Source organism: Mustelus asterias, unplaced genomic scaffold, assembly GCF_964213995.1.
Source record: "Mustelus asterias unplaced genomic scaffold, sMusAst1.hap1.1 HAP1_SCAFFOLD_1654, whole genome shotgun sequence".
Lineage (NCBI taxonomy): Eukaryota > Metazoa > Chordata > Chondrichthyes > Carcharhiniformes > Triakidae > Mustelus > Mustelus asterias.
Window position 1 is genome coordinate 60,474 of NW_027591599.1, and position 20,887 is coordinate 81,360.

Sequence of the window (20,887 nt, forward strand, 5' to 3'; positions counted from 1 at the left end):
CTATAAATTGGGAGAGGCGAATGTGCAACGAGACCTGGGTGAATTCGTACACCAGTCGCTGAAGGTAAGCATGCAGGTGCCGCAGGCGGTGAAGAAGGCAAATGGTGCATTGACCTTGATAGCGAGAGGATTTGAGAATAGGAACAGATATATCTGTAATTATACAGGGCCTCAATAAGAAATATTGTGTGAAGTTTTGGTGTCCTTATCTGAGGAAGGATGTTCTTGCTCTCGAGGGAGTGCAGCAAAGGTTTACCAGACTGATTCCTGGGATGGCGGGATTAACATATGAGGAGAGATTGAGTTGGTTGGGGTTGTATTCACTGGGGTTCAGAAGAATGAGGGGGGGGAATCTCATCGAAACTTACAAAATTCTAACAGGACTAGACAGGGTAGATTTAGAAAGAATGTCCCCGATGGTGGGGGAGTCCAGAACCAGGGGGTCACAGTCTGAGGATAAGGGGTAAACCTTTTAGGATTGAGATGAGGAGAAATTTCTTCACCCAGAAGGCGTTGAATGTGTGGAATTCACTACCACAGAAAGCAGTTGAGGCCAAAACATTGCATGTTTTGAAGAAGCAGTTGGATATAGCCCTTGGGCGAAGGGCATTAAAGGATATGGGAGGAAGGCGGAATCAGGCTATTGAGTTGGATGATCAGCCATGATCATAATGAATGGCAGAGCAGGCTCAAAGGACCAAATGGCCTCCTAGTTTCTGTGTTTGTATCTCCTGTTGGACCAATCAAGGAGTAGGATGGGATGTAGTTTTATAAAGCATTGCACAGTACTTACAGCACAGAAAAAGGCCATTCAACCTCGTTAGTCAATGCTAGTGCTCCACATGAAACTTTGCACTTCGTAATCTGTGTTAATCTTAAAATCTATGTGTATTTGTTAAGATAAGGGGGTATTGTATCAACATCTAATTTTTTCATGTTTAGATAGATAGAAAGATAGATAGAAACCCTACAGTGCAGAGAGAGGCCCTTCGGCCCATCGAGTCTGCACCGACCACAATCCCACCCAGGCCCTATCCCCATATATTTTACCCACTAATCCCTCTAACCTACACATCTCAGGGCTCTAAGGGGCAATTTTAGCATGGCCAATCAACCTAACCTGCACATCTTTGGACTGTGGGAGGAAACCGGAGCACCCGGAGGAAACCCACACAGACACTGGGAGAATGTGCAAACTCCACACAGACAGTGACCCAAGCTGGGAATCGAACCCAGGTCCCTGGAGCTGTGAAGCAGCAGTGCTAACCCACTGTGCCACCGTGCCGCCCAATTAATAAATGTTTATTTCTTGTTGTTAAAGCTGATTAGTGTTTCTGTGATTCTGTTCCTCCACTTTCTTCTAAAAGGTCTCTTGAGCCAGGGTTCCATTCTTGGAAGTGTCCCGTCCAGTTATAACATCAACTGAGATCGTAACGACATTCAGTGACTCACAGCCTCCACTGTTCTCTGGGGAACAGAATTCTAAAGAATAGCAATCCTTTGATGGAAAAAATTCCTTGAGCGAGTGACTCATGGGGCGGGATTTCCCAGCTGCGCTCGCCCCAAAACCGGAAAATCCCACCCGAGGTCAATGGATCTTTGCATGGTCATCATTCTGTCAGGACAGGAAAATCCTGCCCCTTATAGAACAAAGGACAAAGAAAATTACAGCGCAGGAACAGGCCCTTCGGCCCTCCAAGTCTGCACCGACCATGCTGCCCGACTGAATTAAAACCCCCTACCCTTCCGGGGACCATATCCCTCTATTCCCACCCTATTCATGCCTTTGTCCAGATGCCCCTTAAAAGTCACTATCGTATCTGCTTCCACTACCTCCACCGGCAGCGAGTTCCAGGCACCCACTACCCTCTGTGTAAAAAAACTTGCCTTGTACATCTCCTTTAAACCTTGCCCCTTGCACGTTAAACCTCTGCCCCCTAGTAATTGACTCTTCCATCCTGGGAAAAAGCTTCTATTTAGATTGTCTCCATGCCATCTTTAAACTGTTCTCCCCCATGGAAGGAACTCAACATCCACCCTGTGTAGCCTCCTCATAATCTTACATATTTCAATAAGATTACCTCATCCTTCTAACCTCCAATGAAAATAGGTCTTTCCTCATAAGACAACACCTTCATCCCAGGAATCGGCCATTTCACCACACGACGCCTCATTAACACCTCCCAGGCAGATCATTTACCAGGAACCTTTCAGTAACTTTGCCAGAAACCTAAGGGGCATTCGTGAATGAGCAGAAGATAGCAGAGGCAATACTCACTGGTTTAAAAAGGCAAAGAGGTATCTCATCACAATAATCACAGACCGTGGCAGGGTCAGTATAATCTTGCGGAGGTGGAGGGCTCTCTCGTAGAGACTCTCTATTCCTGGAAGGTAAAACAAGGCTGTATTGGCATTCTGAGCACATAGCAACCCAAGAGAAAGAGACGGCATGGCCGGTAAACATAACATTTTTCTACTATTTGTAGCCAATATCATAGAATCATATCATAGAATCCCTACAGTGCAGAAGAGGCCATTTGGCCCATCGAGTCCGCATCGACTCTCTGACAGAGTATCTTCCCCAGGCCCTCTCCTCCACCCTATCCCCGTAATCCCACACATTTACCATGGCCAATCCATCTAACCTACACATCTTGGGAAACTAAGGGGCAATTTAGTGTGGCCAATCCACCTAACCTGCACATCTTTGGATTTTGGGAAGAAACGCTTGCAGACATGGGGAGAATGTGTAAACTCCACACGGACAGTCACACAAGGCCGGAACCCAAGTCCCTGGCGCTATGAGGCAGCAGTGCTAACCACTGTGCCACTCTGCCGCCCAGAGATCATGGCTGGTCTGACTGTAACCTCAACCCCACATTCCTGCCAACCGATAACCTTTCACCCCAACTTGTTAATCAAGAATCTATCGAGCTTTGCCTTAAAAATATTCAAAGCCTCTGCCTTTCGAGGAACAAAGTTCCAGAGACCTATGACCCTCTGAGAGAAAAGAATTCTCCTCATCTCTGTCTTAAACGAGCGACTCCTTATTTTTAAACAGTGGCCACCCAAGTTCTAGATTCTCCCACAAGAGGAAGCATCCTCTCCATATCTATCCTGTCAATACCCCTCAGGATCTTGTATCTGCACCGGCCACAATCCCAGCCAGGCCTCATCCCCACAACTTCACCTCTCACTCTTCTAAACCCCAGCAGATACAAGCCCAGCCTGTCCAATCTTCCCTCAGTAGACAATTCGTCCATTCCAGGTATTCATCTAATAAATCTTCTCTGAACTGCATCCAATGAAATTATATCCTTCCGAATAATGGGGTTGCCATCATTAACATCTTTTTCTGATGTTGTGCAGTGGTTCTATCTTCAACTCTGTTAAACTGGAATTTACAGAATAGAAACAGGTTGTCATGCAAACAGGTCTGGGCTGTACTCATTCACTAAGGTTGCCTTATAGAGAATCATAGAATCCTACAGTGTAGAAGGAGGCCATATGGTCCATCGAGTCTGCACCGACCACAATCCCAGCCAGGCCTCATCCCCACAACCTCATGCATCCACGCTAGCTAGTTGCCCTGATACTGAGGGGCAATTTATCCTGGCCGATGCACCCAACCTGCACATCTTTGGACTGTGGAACAAAACTAGAGCATCTGGAGGAAACCCACGCAGACACAGGGAGAGCATGCAGACACTGACCCAAGCCAGGAATTGAACCCGGGTTCCTGGCGCTGTGAGGCAGCAGTGCTAACCACTGTGCCGCCGTGCCACCCATACCATTGTCACGTTGTCAGTTGGCCCAGTCATAACGACTTAGACAAGCTGTTTTTTAACCCCAGATTAATTATTAATTGAATTTAAATTCCCCCCAAGGTGGGACCCATATCCCCAGATGTAGCCTGGGCCTCTGGATCACTAGTCCAGTCACATCACCATGTCCTCCATAATGCAACCATACCCCCACAATCTCACTTCTGGCTCATCACCTAGTGTGGTATCAGAGATACTAGATTTAAAAAAAATTCATTCATGGGGCACGGGTGCCGCTGGCTGGGCCAGCATTTATTGCCCATCCCTAGTTGCCCGAGGGCAGTTGAGAGTCAACCACATTGCCATGGATCTGGAGTTACATGTCGGCCAGACCAGGTAAGGACGGCAGATTTCCTTCCCTAAAGGACATTAATGAACCAGATGGGTTTTTCCTGACAATCGACATGGTCATCAGTAGATCCTTAATTCCAGATATTTTTTTATTGAATTCCAATTCCACCATCTGCCGTGGCAGGATTCGAACCCAGGTCCCCAGAACATGAGCTGAGTTTCTGGATTAATAGTCTAGCGATAATACCACTGGACCATCGCCTCACCCCTTGCTACTATTTGTACAGTTTGTTAAATTGCACTCAACCTGCCTCTTTTTGCAAAAGGATTTGTAATAGTGATCTTTAACTTGATTAAAACCAGCAAGTTTAATTTTAACTTCTAATGCGAGCGCATTTCTTTGTATCAAACAGATTGCCTTTCTCAACGTGTGTGGTTTTCGATTTGTTTTAAAATGTGTGGTCATTTCGTTGTATATTTGTCGAGATGGGAGTATATTTTCAAAGTGGATAAAAGTTTCTTAAAACAACATATTTATTTAAAAACCTCTGCCTGTTTTCCCTTCCATCTGTTTTTATTTATATCTGTGGTGTATGTGGCACTCATGCAGTCAGCTGAATAAATGAAAAGTTAATTTTAGTATCAAGGACATAAGTACTTTAATTCTTGTCTGTTTATGGTGTCTGAGGTCTCGTGTGGTGAATGTTCTGGAAGTGGTATTTATGGATTTTGTCCTGTGTTTAGAATGTTGCTTAATATAAGGGAAGATCCTTTCTTCTTTGGTCTCTTGGACTAGCTTTGGTCACCTCAATGGGTAGTTTCCAGATGCTTTATTTTCCTCTCAGTTGGTTTAGGGTCTTTATTTAGCTTCTCCCAGGAGATGCCGTGGCAGTTAATGAGCGATGGAAGGGTGGGTTGAGTCCCTTTCGCTTATCACTGCTGGGTAAGGGGGAGGCTGGTTAATTTATTAATGTCACAAGTAGGCTTACATTAACACTGCGATGAAGTTACTGTGAAAATCCCCCAGTCGCCACACTCTGGCGCCTGTTCGGGTACACTGAGGGAGAATTTAGCATGGCCAATGCACCTAACCGGCACGTCTTTTGGACTGTGGGAGGAAACCCAAGCAGACACGGGGAGAACGTGCAGACTTCGCACAGACAATGACCCAAGCCGGGAATCGAACTTGGGTCCCTGGCGCTGGGAGGCGGCAGTGCTAACCACTGTGCCACCGTGCTGTCTCCTCCAGCTCTGTACATGTTCGTACATGTTCATGGAGCTTCTACAGTGAGTATTGGAAATTTGGACTGCTCATAACGGAAGCTACCCTCCCCACCATTTAAATTTAAGGCGTGTCCAAGGTCCTTGGACCCATAACCAAGCACGCTGGCCTTCCCACCATACTCGAAAGGAAAATTGGGTTTGGTGTTTTTTTTAACTCTTTCATGGGATGTGGGTGATGCTGGCAGGGCCATCCCTAATTGCCCTTGAACTGATTGCTAGGCTATTTCAGAAGGCAGTTAAGAGTCAACCACATTGCTGTGGATCTGGAGTCACATGTAGTCCAGACTGAGTAAGGACGGCAGATTTCCTTCCCTAAAGGGCTGTAATGAACCAGATGGGTTTTTATGACAATCAATGATAGTTTCAGGGTCACCATTACTGAGCTTCCAATTCTAGATTTGTGAATGGAATTCCAACTCCACCATCTGCCGTAGTGGGACTTGAACCCATCATAGAATAATAGATTTATCATCCAATCCCTACAGTGCAGAAAGAGGCCATTTGGCCCATCAAATCCACACCAACCACAATCCCACCCAGGCCCTACCCCCATAATCCCATGCATTTACCCTGCTAGTCCCCCTGACACTAAGGGGCAATTTAGCGTGGCCAATCCACCTAACCCACACATATTTGGAATGGGGTAGGAAACCGGAGCACCCGGAGGAAACCCACGCAGACACGGGGAGAACGTGCAGACTCCGCACAGACAGTGACCCGAGCCGGGAATCGAACCCGAGTCCCTGGCACTGTGAGGCAGCACCGTGCCACCATGCTGCCTGTCCCCAGAACATTAGCCTGGGCCTCTGGAATGTCCTAATGGCAGTTCATACAGCCTGGTGTCAACTTTTGATTGATAATGGCTTCTGTGAAGTGCCTTGCAACTTCTGTTTTTGCTCCCTTGAAAGGCGCTATACAAATGCAAGTCAGTCTTTTTTATGCTTGTCAACAAAATATCCCCAGAGGCGGGTTTGGTCTGTGTGAAGCCGCAGTCTCACACTCCACAGGGACAGCCACAGGAACACAGTGTATTGGAATAGCACTTGCTAAGGTTAATCAAGGAAGCACAAGCTTATTTCAAAACCACTGCTTGCTATATTCCTGCAACGGATCTGCGTGACCAGCTGTGTCCCAGAAAGATTCATTCCAAGAAAATTAGCCTCAGATATTTCCGTCACCCACAGTTTGTCACATGACTCGCGGGATTAGGTTACCAGTGATATATTGGCTCCAGATGATATCTGGCGTAGCCACGGTAAATGTTAAATGGCATCTATCTGTCTGAACCAGGCTTTTCATCAGTGCTTGTGTCTCTTACAGTTGATCACCAGCCCAAGTATACAAGATTACAGTTCTAGCCCTACATCTGGTAGTCTAACGTACAAGGCAAAATTGATATGATTTGACAGACAGACCATTTATTTTAGGAGGACTGAAAGAAAGAAAAATAATCCCCAATTATGTTGCATGGTTGACAACTGGGCGGCACTGCGGCACAGTGGTTAGCACTGCTGCTTCACAGCGCCAGGGACCTGGGTTCGATTCCCAGCTCGGGTCACTGCCTGTATGGAGTCTGCACGTTCCCCCCGTGTCTGCGTGGGTTTCCTTCGGGTGATCTGGTTTCCTCCCACAGTCTGAAAGACGTGCTGGTTAGGGTGCATTGGCCACGCTGTGAAAATCCCCGAGATGCCACACTCCAGCGCCTGTTTGGGTACACTGAGGGAGAATTTAGCACGGCCAATGCACCTAACTGTAATAAGTCTTCGGAGGCAGACGTCCCTTCACTAAAATCCCTTTATTTACAGCTCCAACAGCAGTACGCAGAGCGCTCGCAGTCAGCAGTCTACCTTCGGGAGTGCCAGAGGAACTGACACTCCCAGTTAAATACAAAGAAAAGACTCCCTGATTGGCCCATCAACTGGCTCCTTAATCAGGGAATTCATATTCCAATAGGCCAACTTCAATGGGCTGATTGATGTCATTATAGTAACCCGCACATCTTTTGGACTGTGGGAGGAACCCGGAGCACCCGGAGGAAACCCACGCAGACACGGGGGGGAGAATGTGTAAACACCACACAGACAGTGACCCAAGCTGGGAATCGAACCCAGGTCCCTGGTGCTGTGAGGCAGCAGCGCTAACCACTGTGCCACCATGCCAAGAGTGGTGGAGGTTTTGGAACTCCCTTCCTCAAACGGAGATGGATGCTGGTGCAATGCTTAGGTTTAAGCGTGAGATAGACATGTTTTTACTGAGCAGGGGTGTCAAGGGATATGGGTCTGGGGAAGGTACATGGAGTTAGGCCACAGATCAGCTACGATCTTAATGAATGGCAGAGCGGGCTCGAGGGGCAGCATGGACTACTACTGTTCCTATGAAGTTCTGAGCACAGATGAAAATGGAAGGCCTGTATATGGGTCTGAGCACAGCACTGCTGAAGGTAAACAGCAGCAGGAAGGAAAAGGGAATCTCTGTGACTTAAGGATGGAAATGAAAGCAGACTTTGCCTCATAAATCCCATGCCCAGTGGCCTCGCAGCACAGCAGCCTGGGCTAAATCTCGGAAGTATAAATCTAGGATGTGGAAATGATTGAAAGGGTGCAGAGGAGATTCACAAGGATGTTGCCTGGATTGAGTGGCATGCCTTATGAGGATAGGCTGAGGGAGCTCGGTCTTTTCTCCTTGGAGAGGCGTAGGATGAGAGGAGACCTAATAGAGGTATATAAGATGTTGAGAGGCATAGATCGGGTGGACTCTCAGAGGCTTTTTCCCAGGGTGGAAATGGCTGCTCCGAGAGGACAGAGGTTTAAGGTGCTGGGGGGTAGGTACAGGGGAGATGTTAGGGGGAAGTTTTTCACACAGAGGGTGGTGGGCGAGTGGAATCGGCTGCCGTCAGTGGTGGTGGAGGCAAACTCAATAGGGTCTTTTAAGAGACTCCTGGATGAGTACATGGGACTTAATAGGATGGAGGGTTATAGGTAGGCCTAAAAGGTAGGGATATGTTCGGCACAACTTGTGGGGCCGAAGGGCCTGTTTGTGCTGTAGTTTTTCTATGTTTCTGTGTTTCTAAGTGTAAACACTCTTTTATTTGGGCAGTCTCACTCTCGCTGCGCTTGGTGGGTGGGTATTTGTTGAGGGGGGATTATTTATTGTGAAAGGTATATTGCCCATCTCCAGCGCTGTGAGTCTCACTTGTCTTTATAAAACCAACAATAAAAGTCAAGGAGATGTTTGTTGTGAGAAGGGGGAGCGCTTTTACAAGCCAGTTGCAGCCATTCAGCTCCAGAGTGTGTTTGAAACCTCTTTTGCTGGGGACCTAATGAATTTTAGAGCCTGGAGCTGTGAAATGCTGGATTGCTGTTGATGACTGGCACAGGAATACTCGTCTGGAATGTGTGCGCCGTTCAGGAGTGTAGATAATCCCTCATTTGCATGTTTCACAGCAGCTTTCGAAAAAAACATGCCAAGCTAGCACTATCTGTGCACTGTGTGAACAAGCAACAACTACATAATAGAGAGTGAGAGAGAGAAAGGAGAGGGGGAGGGAGAGATGGAGAGAGAGATGGAGAGAGAGATAGAGAGAGTGAGAGAGGGGGAGGGAGAGAGAGATGGAGAGAGAGATAGAGAGGGAGATAGAGAGAGAGAGGGGGAGGGAGAGATGGAGAGAGAGATGGAGAGAGAGATAGAGAGGGAGAGATGGAGAGAGAGATGGAGGGAGAGATGGTGAGAGATAAAAATAGATAGAGATAGGGATAGAGAGAGAGAGTATGGAGAGATAGCGATGGAGAGATAGAGATGGATAAATAGATATAGAAAGAGAGATAAGAGATTGATAGAGATGCATAAATAGAGATGGAGAGATAGATAGAGATGGATAGACAAATAGATGGACAGATAGAGATAGATTGATAGATAGATGGACAGACAGATAGAGATAGATAGATGGACAGATAGATAGAGATGGAGAGATAAATAGAGATGGAGAGATAGATAGAGATGGAGAGATAGAGAGAATTGAATCAGCATTCACTGCCATTTGAGAAAGAGAATTCCAAATCTCCACCACTCTCAGCGCAGTGGACAGTGGTTAGCACTGCTGCCTCACAGCACCAGGGACTCGGGTTCGATTCCTGGTTTGGGTCACTGTCTGTGTGGAGTTTGCATGTTCTCCCCGTGTCTGTGTGGGTTTCCTCCGGGTGCTCCGGTTTCCTCCCGCAGTCTGAAAGACGTGCTGGTTAGGGTGCATTGGCTGTGCTAAATTCTCGCTCAGAGATAGAGAAAGAGAAGCAGAGAGAGAGGCGAAGAGAGAGAGAAAGAGAGGCGGAGAGAGAGAGAAAGAAAGGCAGAGAGAGAGAAAAGAGAGCAAGAAAGAGAGGCGGAGAGAAAGAGAAAGAGAGATGTCGAGACTGAAAGAGAGGTGGAGAGAGAGAGAGATGGAGGGATCGATAGAGAGCACGGAAGGAGGATGAGGATTAACAAATACTTACGGACACAAGGAATGAGCTCATTAAATCTTTCCTTAGGAAAGAGTGGGTTTTCCAATCCTCTGAAGTAGAGCTTCAGAACGCCAGCAACTGAGTTGATGTCATGTTTGTCCTGATCATCTGCTAAAGGATCTTCACCTGTTCCAGAACAAACACAGGAATCAGTGCCAAGGGTACAGCTTCCAGTGGTGAGCAGCTCTGTACAACCCTTCAATATCATTCAAACTGCCGCCACTATTCAGGTGGATGTTAAAGAATCCACAATGGTATTCAACAAAGAACAGGCCACTCGCCGGGTTTCTTGGCCAACATTCTTCCCTCAACCATTAATAGTTAACTGGTTATTCATTTCACTTGCTGCTTGTGGGATCTTGCTGTGTACAGATGGGCTGTCATGTTTGCTTGCATAATAACAATTCCTACATTTTCACAAATGAAAGTTGCTGGGTGTAAAATGCTCCTGATTGTCCTGAGGTTGTGGTAAGGCACTTTCTGAATGTTGGTCTTTATTTTATAACATTTCTAACTAAACTGTCAGTTTGAATGTCAGATGTCCCAGCAGGTGAAGAAGGGACATATTAGTCAGAATATTGTAACAAACTCCTTTTCTCAGACTGGGCAAGCTAGACAGTTACTCACTGCTGAAACATTGGAAGGTAACTATAACTGCTGCCTAAATACTTTGTAAAGGCTTTGTTAACAGGTTGATGAAATAGGGCAGTGCAGTAGCATGGTGGTGAGCACTGCTGCCTCACAGTGACAGGGACCCAGGTTCGATTCCCGGCTTGGGTCACTGTCTGTGCAGAATCTGCACGTTCTCCCTGTATCTGTGTGGGTTTCCTCCGGGGGCTCTGGTTTCCTCCTCCCACAGTCCAAAGATGTGAAGATTAGGTGGATTGGCCGTGCTAAATTATCTCTTAGTATCCATAGATGTGTAGGTTAGGTGGATTGGCCATGGTAAATTGCCCCTTAGTGTCCAAAGATGTGAGGGTTAGGTGGATTGGCCATGGTAAATTGCCCCTTAGTGTCCAAAGATGTGCAGGTTAGGTGGATTGGCCATGCTAAATTATTTCTTAGTATCCATAGATGTGTAGGTTAGATGGATTGGCCATGCTAAATTATCTCTTAGTATCCATAGATGTGTAGGTTAGGTGGATTGGCCATGCTAAATTGCCCACTAGTGTCTGTAAATGTGGAGGTTAGGGGGATTTGTGGGAAAATGCATGGGGTTACGACGGTAGCATAAGGGGGTGGGCATGGGTAAGATGCTCTTTGGGAGAGTCGGTGCAGAATTGATGGGCCGAATGGCCTCCTTCTGCACTGTGGGGGTTTTATATTTCTTTAGAAATTCTCTCAGGTTGAACTTCGTAATATTTCAGAAACGTCACCCGTTGAGTGTTCTGGAAGAATGCCCATTAAGATTAAAAGCAATAACGATAAGAAAGGTCCTTTAACCCTCCTCACTGTTGGTATTATTTTAAGTACTGAAGAAATCTCTGGATGACAAATAGGAAAATGAATACAAATGAATACACTCTGCATGGGAGGCATCAGAAAGGTGTGGAATTGCTTTTTGTTCAAAACTCCACTGGTGTCACCAGCAGTGACACAAACTAAGCTGGAGATAATGAGGAACAAAATTGGGCCGGATATGAAGTGAGTGGTTGGTGTGATTCAGCTAGATGGGGCAAGCTTAAAATGACCCAAGCCTTCTCTCGGTTAATAAACCGTACCTGAGTTCTGATTGCTGTACAGTAGCAAGGGCGGCACAGTGGCAAACACTGCTGCCTCACAGCACCAGGGACCCAGGTTCGATTCCTGGCTTGGGTCATTGTCTCCCCGCGCCTGCGTGGGTTTCCTCCAGATGCTCTGGTTTCTCCCCACAGTCTGAAAGACGTGCTGGTTAGGTACATTGGCCATGCTAAATTCTCCCTCAGTGTACCCGAACAGGTGACAGAGTGTGGCGACTAGGGGATTTTCACGGTAACTTCATTGCAGTGTGAATGTAAGCCTACTTGTGATACTAACAAATAAACTTAAACTTAGTGGTTCCCAACTTGTGGTCCGCGGACCAAGGTGGTCCGTGAAAGTACTACAGTGGTCCGTGGAAAAGAATGATACAATTATGTGTACCTGGTATGTATCATAATCAATTTTACATTATTATTCGCAATGTAATCTGCGTCACAAACCTCCTTGTGTAATCTAATCCACAATGTACTTGAGTGTGTGCATCATAAACTGTTGGTTTAAACTGTGAGTGGGCAAGGGTCTGGAAGATGAAGTACAATGTTGGTAAATGTGAGCTCATCCATTTTGGTCGGAATAACAGCAAAATGGACTATTATTTAAATGGTAAAAAATTGCAACATGCTGCTATGCAGAGGGACCTGGGTGTCCTTGTGCATGAATCACAAAACGTTGGTTTGCAGGTACAACAGGTAATTAAGAAGGCAAATGGAATTTGGTCCTCCATTGCTAGAGGGATGGAATTTAAAAACAGGGAGGTTATGTTGCAGCTCTATAAGGTGCTGGAGAGGTCACACCTAGAGTACTGTGTACAGTTTTGGTCTCCTTACTTGAGAAAGGATATACTGGCAAGTGAGGGGGTGCAGAGGAGATTCACTAGGTTGATTCCGGAGTTGAAAGGGTTGGCTTATGAGGAGAAACTGGGTAGACTGGGACTATACTCATTGGAATTCAGAAGAATGAGGGGAGATCTTATAGAAACATAGAAGATAATGAAGGGAATCGATAAAATAGAAGCAGGGAAGTTGTTTCCACTGGCGGGTGAAACTAGAACTAGGGGGCATGGCCTCAAAATAAGGGGAAGCAGATTTAGCACTGAGTTGAGGAGGAACTTCTTCACCCAAAGGGTTGTGAATCTGTGGAATTCCCTGCCCAGTGAAGCAGTTGAGGCTACCTCATTGAATGTTTTTAAGGCAAGGGTAGATAAATTTTTGAACAGTAAAGGAATTAAGGGTTATGGTGAGCGGGCGGGTAAGTGGAGCCGAGTCCACGAAAAGATCAGCCATGATCTTATTGAATGGCGGAGCAGGCTCGAGGGGCCAGATGGCCTACTCCTGCTCCTAGTTCTTATGTTCTTATTTTAGAAATAGCTGCGTTTTTAATACCCAATGATATATAGATTTGACTCCCGTCAGCCACAGGCTACGTATAAAATAATGTTTAACACAGTTTGCGAATGCTGTGGTCCGCAAACATCCTTGATGGTGATATAGTGTTCCGCAGAAAGGAAGAGGTTCGGATCGCTGCTCTAACAGTAGGCAAAATACTTAACTACCCCACCATAGAATAAATCTGATAGCTAGCGACATTTTACTCCACACATGACTAGAAAATGTACAGCACTGCGCTCTTTAATCCTTTATCCCACGCGGCCCTCCTCCAACCTGACCACAACTTGTCAAAATGAGAAAGGAACCTTAAAAATTCAAGCACTGGCTTATGAGTCACATAAAATCACATCGGCAGAATTCACAGGCGCAAAAGTCATTACCAGAGCAATTATCCTCTTCAAAAGCATCGTGGGCAGGGGGGACATTTCCCAGAAGAAGGCCACCACACGGCACAAGGCCAGGATGAATGTTCCCCTGCTAAATAGGATGTGGATAGATGGTTGCTAATGCACCGCCTTGCACTGAATCACTCACACTTTCTCACCTCGTTCAAAGGAATTTTTGATATCGTTGACTTCTGCCTGTGATCCAGGAACTCGGAAGATGCCCTGGTGTTGAAGGCCTGCAGAGGACGGGCGGAGAGAGAAATGAAAATGTTGTCCAATTGTGGCTAATGCAAGGGGAACAATATCACTGAGTCAGCGATAAAGAATAGGACCGGTAACTTGGTGAGTACACTAAGAGAACAATCCGAAACACGGGCATCATTGGGCTATTTCCCCCTTCAAGCCTGCTCTTGCCACTCAATAAAAAAAAACCACGGGCGGAATTTTGCCATTATTTGTCCCACGGGTTATGACCCTCCTCCCTGCCGGGGGGCTGTACTCACCTCCGCGCTCTCTGGTGGGTTCAATCCGCCAAGGTCAGAAGTACGGCGTAAATATTATTCTTCAGCGTGGCACAGTGGTTAGCACTGCTGCCTCACAGCGCCAGGGACACGGGTTCGATTCCCGGCTTGGGTCACTGTCTGTGTGGAGTTTGCACATTCTCCCCATGTCTGCGTGGGTTTCCTCTGGGTGCGCCGGTTTCCTCCCACAGTCCGAAAGATGTGTAGGTTAGGTGGGTCAGCCATGCTAAATTGCCCCTTAGTGTCAGGGGGACTAGCTAGGGTAAATGCATAGGGTTATGGGGATAAGGCCTGGGTGGAATTGTGGTCGGTGCAGACTCGAAGGGCCAAATGGCCTCCTTCTGCTCTGTAGGATTCTACGATTCATCGTTAAATAGATGTAAACTAGAATCCCAACTTTGAAAGTTACGTCATTGGTAGGTGGCAGGGACACTCGATTGGGGAAATCCCACCGGATTAAAAGCCGTTTTGGTACTCTCCACGATTCTCTGCCCCATTCTCTGCCCCCTCCCCGAAAACAGGAGTGGAAAATCCCCCCATGGCTGCTCTCCCTCAGATCCTCATTCCCTCACTCCGTCATCCCTTAATTTCCCTCCAAGCCTAAAATCTATGGATCTGATTTTTGAATGGACTCAACAACCAGCCTCCAGTGATAGAGAATTCCAAAGGTTCACCTTCCCCCAGTGAAGAAACTTCTGCTCATCTCTGTGCAAAATGTTCCACACCCGACCCTGAGACTGTGACCTAGTGTTCTATGGGTGACACGGTGGTGCAGTGGTTAGCACTGTTGCCTCACAGCGCCAAAGACCCGGGTTTGATTCCCAGCTTGGGTCACTGCACATTCTTCTCGTGCCTGCGTGGGTTTCCTCCGGGTGCTCTGGTTTCCTCCAATAGTCTGAAAGGTGTGCTGGTTAGGTGCATTGGCTATGCTAAATTCTCCCTCACTGTACCCAAACAGGCGCCAGAGTGTGGCGACTAGGGGATTTTCACAGTAACTTCATTGCCGTGTTAATGTAAGCCTACTTGGGACACTAATAATAAATAAACTTTAATAATAATAAATAAATAGATTATCCAACCATTTTCTCAGCCCTGAGAGTCATCTGTTTCAATCAGTTCACCTCTCTTTCTTCCAAACTCTTGGGGGATAGCGGTCTAGTTCACTCAACCTCTCCTCATCAGATCATCTCCTCATCCTCGGAACCAGCCTAGCAAACCTTCATTTCACTCCCTCGAGGGAAAGTATGTGTGTTTGCAGGGAGGGAGAACTAAGCAGTAACTTACCGTACAGGTTGATAAATCGAACGCAACTTTCCACAATTAAAGGAATGGCTTGTCCAGAGTCCTGGAAAAGGAAGGTTTAAGGAGATTGTAATTCTCTATAAAGATAAGGTCTGATTGCAGAACATCCTGTCTGCTCCCCATACGTCACACAAACTGGGACAGATTATATTGATTTCTGGTTTCTCAGGTAGATTCGAGTCATTGGACGGACAACGTCCATGGATGTTGAACACCCTCTCTGCAGAAATGCACAATTTCCATTTGATTTGGGTTCCTCTAAATGAGGCACTTTATCCTGGACAGTCGAGGAGCAAAGACTCAGATTTTCTGAGCCAAATGCCATGATACCCGGGCATCTCACCTGATGAGGGAGCAGTGGTCCGAAAGCTTGTGCTACCAAATAAACCTGTTGGACTTTAACCTGGTGTTGTGAGACTACTTAATGTAGTCACGGGGTGTTGGTGCACACTTGCCCGCTTGGCACATGCTCGATAAGAATGGGTCACTTCACTTTTTTTTTAAAAAGAGGGGCTGCTGAGATTCTTCAGCGTGCCCGAGGCTAAAGAGGCACAGAGAGGGGTGGCCCCAGGCTGACCCGCTGCATGACTGGCACAGGGCTGCAAAGGAGAGAGACACAACTGCGCACTCTCACGGCTGGAGCACTCTATGGGGTGGGCAGGACCAAGTGGGATAGGCAAATAACAAAAGATGCCTTGTGGCAATAAATGTCGGAATGACAATTGTAAAATAAAATCTCAGTCTCATCAATCTCCTTGATGAACTTTTTAAAAATTCATTCGTGGGACATGGGCGTCGCTGGCTGGCCAGGATTTATTGCCCTCGGAGTTGAGGAGACATTTCTTCACCCAAAGAGTGGTGAGCCTGTGGAATTCATTACCACAGGAAGTAGTTGATACCAAAACATTGAATGTATTCAAGAGGCAACTGGATATAGCACTTGGGGCGAATGGGATTAAAGGTTATGGGGAGAAAGCAGGATTAGACTATTGAGTTGGACAATCAGCCACTGTCGTAATGAATGGCGGGGCAGGCTCAAAGGGCCAAATGGCCGCCTCCTGCTCCTATCATCTATGTTTCTAAAGGATATTTCATGAACCGAATGGGTTTTTCCGACAATCGACAATGGTTTCATGGTCATCAGTAGACTCTTAATTCCAGATTTTTTTTTATTGAATTCAAATTCTACCAGCTGCCGTGGCGGGATTTGAACCGGGTCCCTGGGATGTTAACTGAGTTTCGGGATTAATAGCCTAACGATAATACCACTAGGCCACCGCCTGCCCAACTCTGTAGACCAAGGCTTCTTGAAAAAGTGCACTTCAAATAGTTGTCTTCCGAAAAAGCATGAGATACCAGATATCGCTTTTATTTGGCTTAACTCGCAGATAAGTTTGGGTTAGAAGTCTTGTTAATAAGAGAAGCAATGCAAGTAGGAAAATTAAGCTCAGTAAAAAGTCAAATGTTTGCAAGAGTCCTGTGATTGGGGACAATTTTCTAATTCCTTTCAGCTCCACTTGGTAACGAATGGCCACCCCCCAACTTTGTAAAACTTTAATCTGACAAAGTGACCTCGCCTGGAGACCTGACCACGGTTTCTCTCTCCACAGAGGCTGCCCGACCAGCCGAACGCTTTCCAACATCTTCTGTTCTCAATTTCAGATTTGCGGCAGCCGCAGTACGAGTATTTTCATTTAAATATTTCTTGTGCGGCAATCCTACCCTCAAGCATCTTAAACAGGTGTTGAAGAGGAATGTGCCACAACGTCTTGTGCCTTTACTTTTAGGTGGATTGGCCACGCCAAGTTGCCCGTCAGTATCAGGGGGACTAGCTAGGGTAATTACATGGAGTTATGGGAATAGGGCCTGGGTGGGATTGTGGTCGGCGCAGACTCGATGGGCTGAATGACCTCCTTCTGCACTGTAGGGATTCTATGATTCTACGAAGTGGAAAAACTGTTTTTAACAAGTTGGAGTTTTCGGAATTGAAAATTGGGCCATTGCCTGAACCAATATGAAGTTTGACGTATAGATTTTCTCCTGGTTTCCCTGACAAGGATCCATCCCTTCAATTGCTTAGCTCTTGATCAAGTGTATCCATTTCATGGACAAGGTGGCTAAACCGTGGGGACAATAACATTGCTGTTACCGCAAGCGCTGAGAGAACAAGTCAACGTTAGACTTGCTTCAACCATAAGAAACCCTTCGCCTCCCACACTTATCATTCTGTCTCTACAACATGGAGGACGCAGAAAATCCACGTTGCACTTTTCCATAGAAAAGAAAGACTGTCCGAACATGTGCGGGTTAGGTGGATTGACCAGGCTAAATTGCCCTGTAGTGTCAGGGGGACTAGCTAGGGTAAATGCATGGGGTTATAGGGATAGGGACTAGGTGGGATAGGGCCACCTATGGGGTTATGGGGATAGGGCAAGTGCAGACTCGATGGGCCGAATGGCCTCCTGCACTGTAGGATTCAATGGCTCTATGAGAACCATGATGTGGAGATGCCGGCGTTGGACTGGGGTAAACACAGTAAGAAGTTTAACAACACCAGGTTAAAGTCCAACAGGTTTATTTGGTAGTGTGTGGCTTGTGTGGCTTTTGCTACCAAATAAACCTGTTGGACTTTAACCTGGTGTTGTTAAACTTCTTTCTATGAGAACCTGCAGCACAGAAAGGGACTATTTGGCCCATCTAGTCTGTACCAGTATTTATGCTCCATAGATGCCTCTTCCCACCCTACTTTGAACTATTTCAGGACTTCCCTCTTCTCAACAGAACAGAATTCAATTGTGTAACGTCTCCCACAACCCTCCTCACTGGACTGATGCAAACATTCTGGGTTATAATTTGCTCATTCGCCGCATTTCAAGCCCCAGGTGGATAATGGGAAGCCAGGTGGCTTTCTCCAGAGCACTATACCTGGTTCCTGGCGTGAGAGTTCCTGCGTCCTCTGCTAGAAGCAATGTTATGAGTGGAGGACGAAAAGAAAATAGTGAGACAGACAGCAGCAAATACAGTGCAGATACAAGGTACAGGCCAGGGCCCCAGTCAGCCGGGTGAATATAATGGAACTCCTCGCGGGACAATTTCCTTGCCTTCTTTTTTGAAGGTTTAAAGAAATAATCAGCCCCCACAATCCCCCCCACCGGACTCAGTTTACAGGAACAAACCATTATATTCGGATCAAGGACAGAGTAGGCAGTCAGAGCAGGTTTGAATATAGAGAGGGAGGGTTCCTCAAGTTCAAGAACATCATTGCTTTTGCAGTATCTGCGTTTAACCAGGGGTGGCAGTCACTCCACTGACTGAAAGCTCGTCGGAAACATCAGGGCGGCACGGTGGTTAACGCTGCTGCCTCACAGCGCCAGGGACCCGGGTTCGATTCCCGGCTTGGGTCACTGTCTGTGCGGAGTTTGCACGTTGTCTGCGTGGGGTTTCCTCCGGATGCCCCGGTTTCTTCCCAGAGTCTGAAAGACGTGCTGGTTAGGTGGATTGGCCATGCTTAAATTCTCCCTCAGTGTACCCGAGTGTGGCGACTGGGGGATTTTCACAGGAACTTCATTGCAGTGTTAATGTACGCCTACGTGTGACACTAATAAATAAAATTGAAAGTAACAAATAAACTTAAAGAAATAGGGTGGGATTTTATGTCCCGAAACTGCAAAATCCTGCCCGAGGTCAACGGACCTTTCCATGGTTCTCTCCGATTCCCGTGGCGGGCAGGGCGGCAAAATTCCAGCCACAATGTCCAAATCCACCTCGTTTTTGTATACGAGGTTGAGCAAAGGCTTGGGGAGAGTATGGGGGGTGCGGGCACACGAACCTTTCCATGGTTCGCCCTCCCGCCCGCTCCGATTCCTGGGGCGGCAGAATTCCGGCCACAATGTCCAAACGCACCTCATTTTTGTACAATGGGGTCGAGCAAAAGCTAGGGGAGGGTATGGGGGAGTGGGGCGGGGGGGGAGGGAGGGGGGGCGGTGGGCACACATTGGCAGCAGCAGGTGGAGTTGCTCACAATTTAATCAAACTCAACAATGACGTCTCCCAAAGTCTGTGGTTTCTCCAATTGGGAAAGCAAGCAATTCTTGACTCGAGGAAGCCGATTACAAAACGAGAGACAGAGACGGGGCCCCAGTGAGAGAATTGAACATAATGGTGTTCCTCAAGCTTCTGGATCTAAACAGGCAAGCTTCACGCCCAGAATGGCCAAACGTGCCCCACCCTGAGTAAAAGGTGAAACTTGAGGAACAGGGGGCATTATGTTCAGGCCGATGAAGAAGGAAGGGCTCTCCACCACCACCACCACCACGTCTTATGCCAGTACCTTGACGAATGTTTCCAAATCCCCATTAAACAACTTAGCATTATATTCTGAGCGGGGTCTGGATTTCCTGGCTTTCTGAGGTTTGGGAGGCACGTTTGGAGGCCTGAGAAAGAGGACGGAACAAAGTTTGAAATCAGCTTCAAGTACCTGCCTACTCGCTGCGTCACGGGGGAGCAACTTAAACCAGCAACATTGTACATCATTAAGAACCATCCACGGAATCCAAACGGGGAGGACAACCACGTGGCATCCAGCAACCCACAGGCACGTGAAGCTTTAATCGTTTGGAAATGTACGTTGGACACCGGGATACACTGGGACAAATCAATTAACCATCCTTCTTTCAAAGCACCACAGTACAATCTGTAAGGATCACCCATTCTAATCTACCAAGCCATCCATTCAGCCGGTCCAGTCCAGTACTGGTATCTAACTGTCCCATATCCCGGTAATGACACGGTCATTAGACCAGCAACCCTAAGTTGCCCACCAGAGTGCCGTACAGAAGCAAATTAATCCCCCTTTATCATTAAAGCCCTCACCGGATAGTACTGGAGAAAAATGGGGCGGATTTTCCGGCCCTTCCCATCGCCATCATAGAATCCCTACAGTGCAGAAGGAGGCCATTCGGCCCATTGAGTCTGCACCGACCACAATCCCACCCAGCTCCACATATTTATCCTGCTAATCTCCCTGATACTAAGTGGCAATTTAGCATGGCCAATCAACCTAACCCGCACATCTTTGGAGTGTGGGAGGAAACCGGAGCACCCGGAGGAAACCCACGCAGACACGGGGAGAATGTGCAGACTCCGCACAGACAGTGACCCGAGCCAGGAATTGAACCCGGATTCCTGGCACTGTGAGGCAGCAGTGCTAACCACTGTGCCACCGTGCTGCCCCATGATCCTCCTTTCCCACTGAAGGCAACCCCTCCGCTACCATGACGGGTTCCCCAGCGGGCAGGCGGGGCAGCCACACTAAATGGTGTAGGATCCTTTGCCGCTGGAAAACATGGCACGGGGGCAGGTATGGAAAATCCAGCCTCACGGTTTTAACCCAGGGACAGGGGCTAATGGTACGGTGACAGGAAGGGTAAATGGTCTTCAAATTAGTGCAAGGCCATTCCGGGCTAATACCGGGAAGCGCTTCATCGGAACGCCTGAGAAATTTGGAACTCTCTGGAAATCTGGAAGTCTTCCAGCTAAAGAGCTGCTGAGGCTGAAGAGACAATTGAAAATTTCAAAACTGAGGATTTTGCCAGGCAACGTATTAAGGGTTGCAGAATCAGGAAGTTCCAGATCAGGCCCAGAGAGGGAGTGTTT

General features: G+C 47.2%; 1 protein-coding gene across 1 annotated transcript in view; it reads right to left on the reverse strand.

Moving 5' to 3' along the window:
* Positions 1–19,975, reverse strand: part of LOC144488550 (SLIT-ROBO Rho GTPase-activating protein 1-like) — a 45,659-nt gene extending 25,684 nt beyond the window's left edge. The window contains exons 1-5 of the mRNA XM_078206610.1: positions 19,563–19,975; positions 15,215–15,275; positions 13,568–13,645; positions 9,887–10,021; positions 2,279–2,384 (exon numbers count right to left, since the gene is read on the reverse strand). Of these exons, the coding sequence (XP_078062736.1) occupies positions 2,279–2,384; positions 9,887–10,021; positions 13,568–13,645; positions 15,215–15,275; positions 19,563–19,775 (593 nt within the window). The 5' untranslated portion in view covers positions 19,776–19,975. The remainder of the gene's footprint in view (positions 1–2,278; positions 2,385–9,886; positions 10,022–13,567; positions 13,646–15,214; positions 15,276–19,562) is intronic.
* Positions 19,976–20,887: the final 912 nt, after the last annotated feature.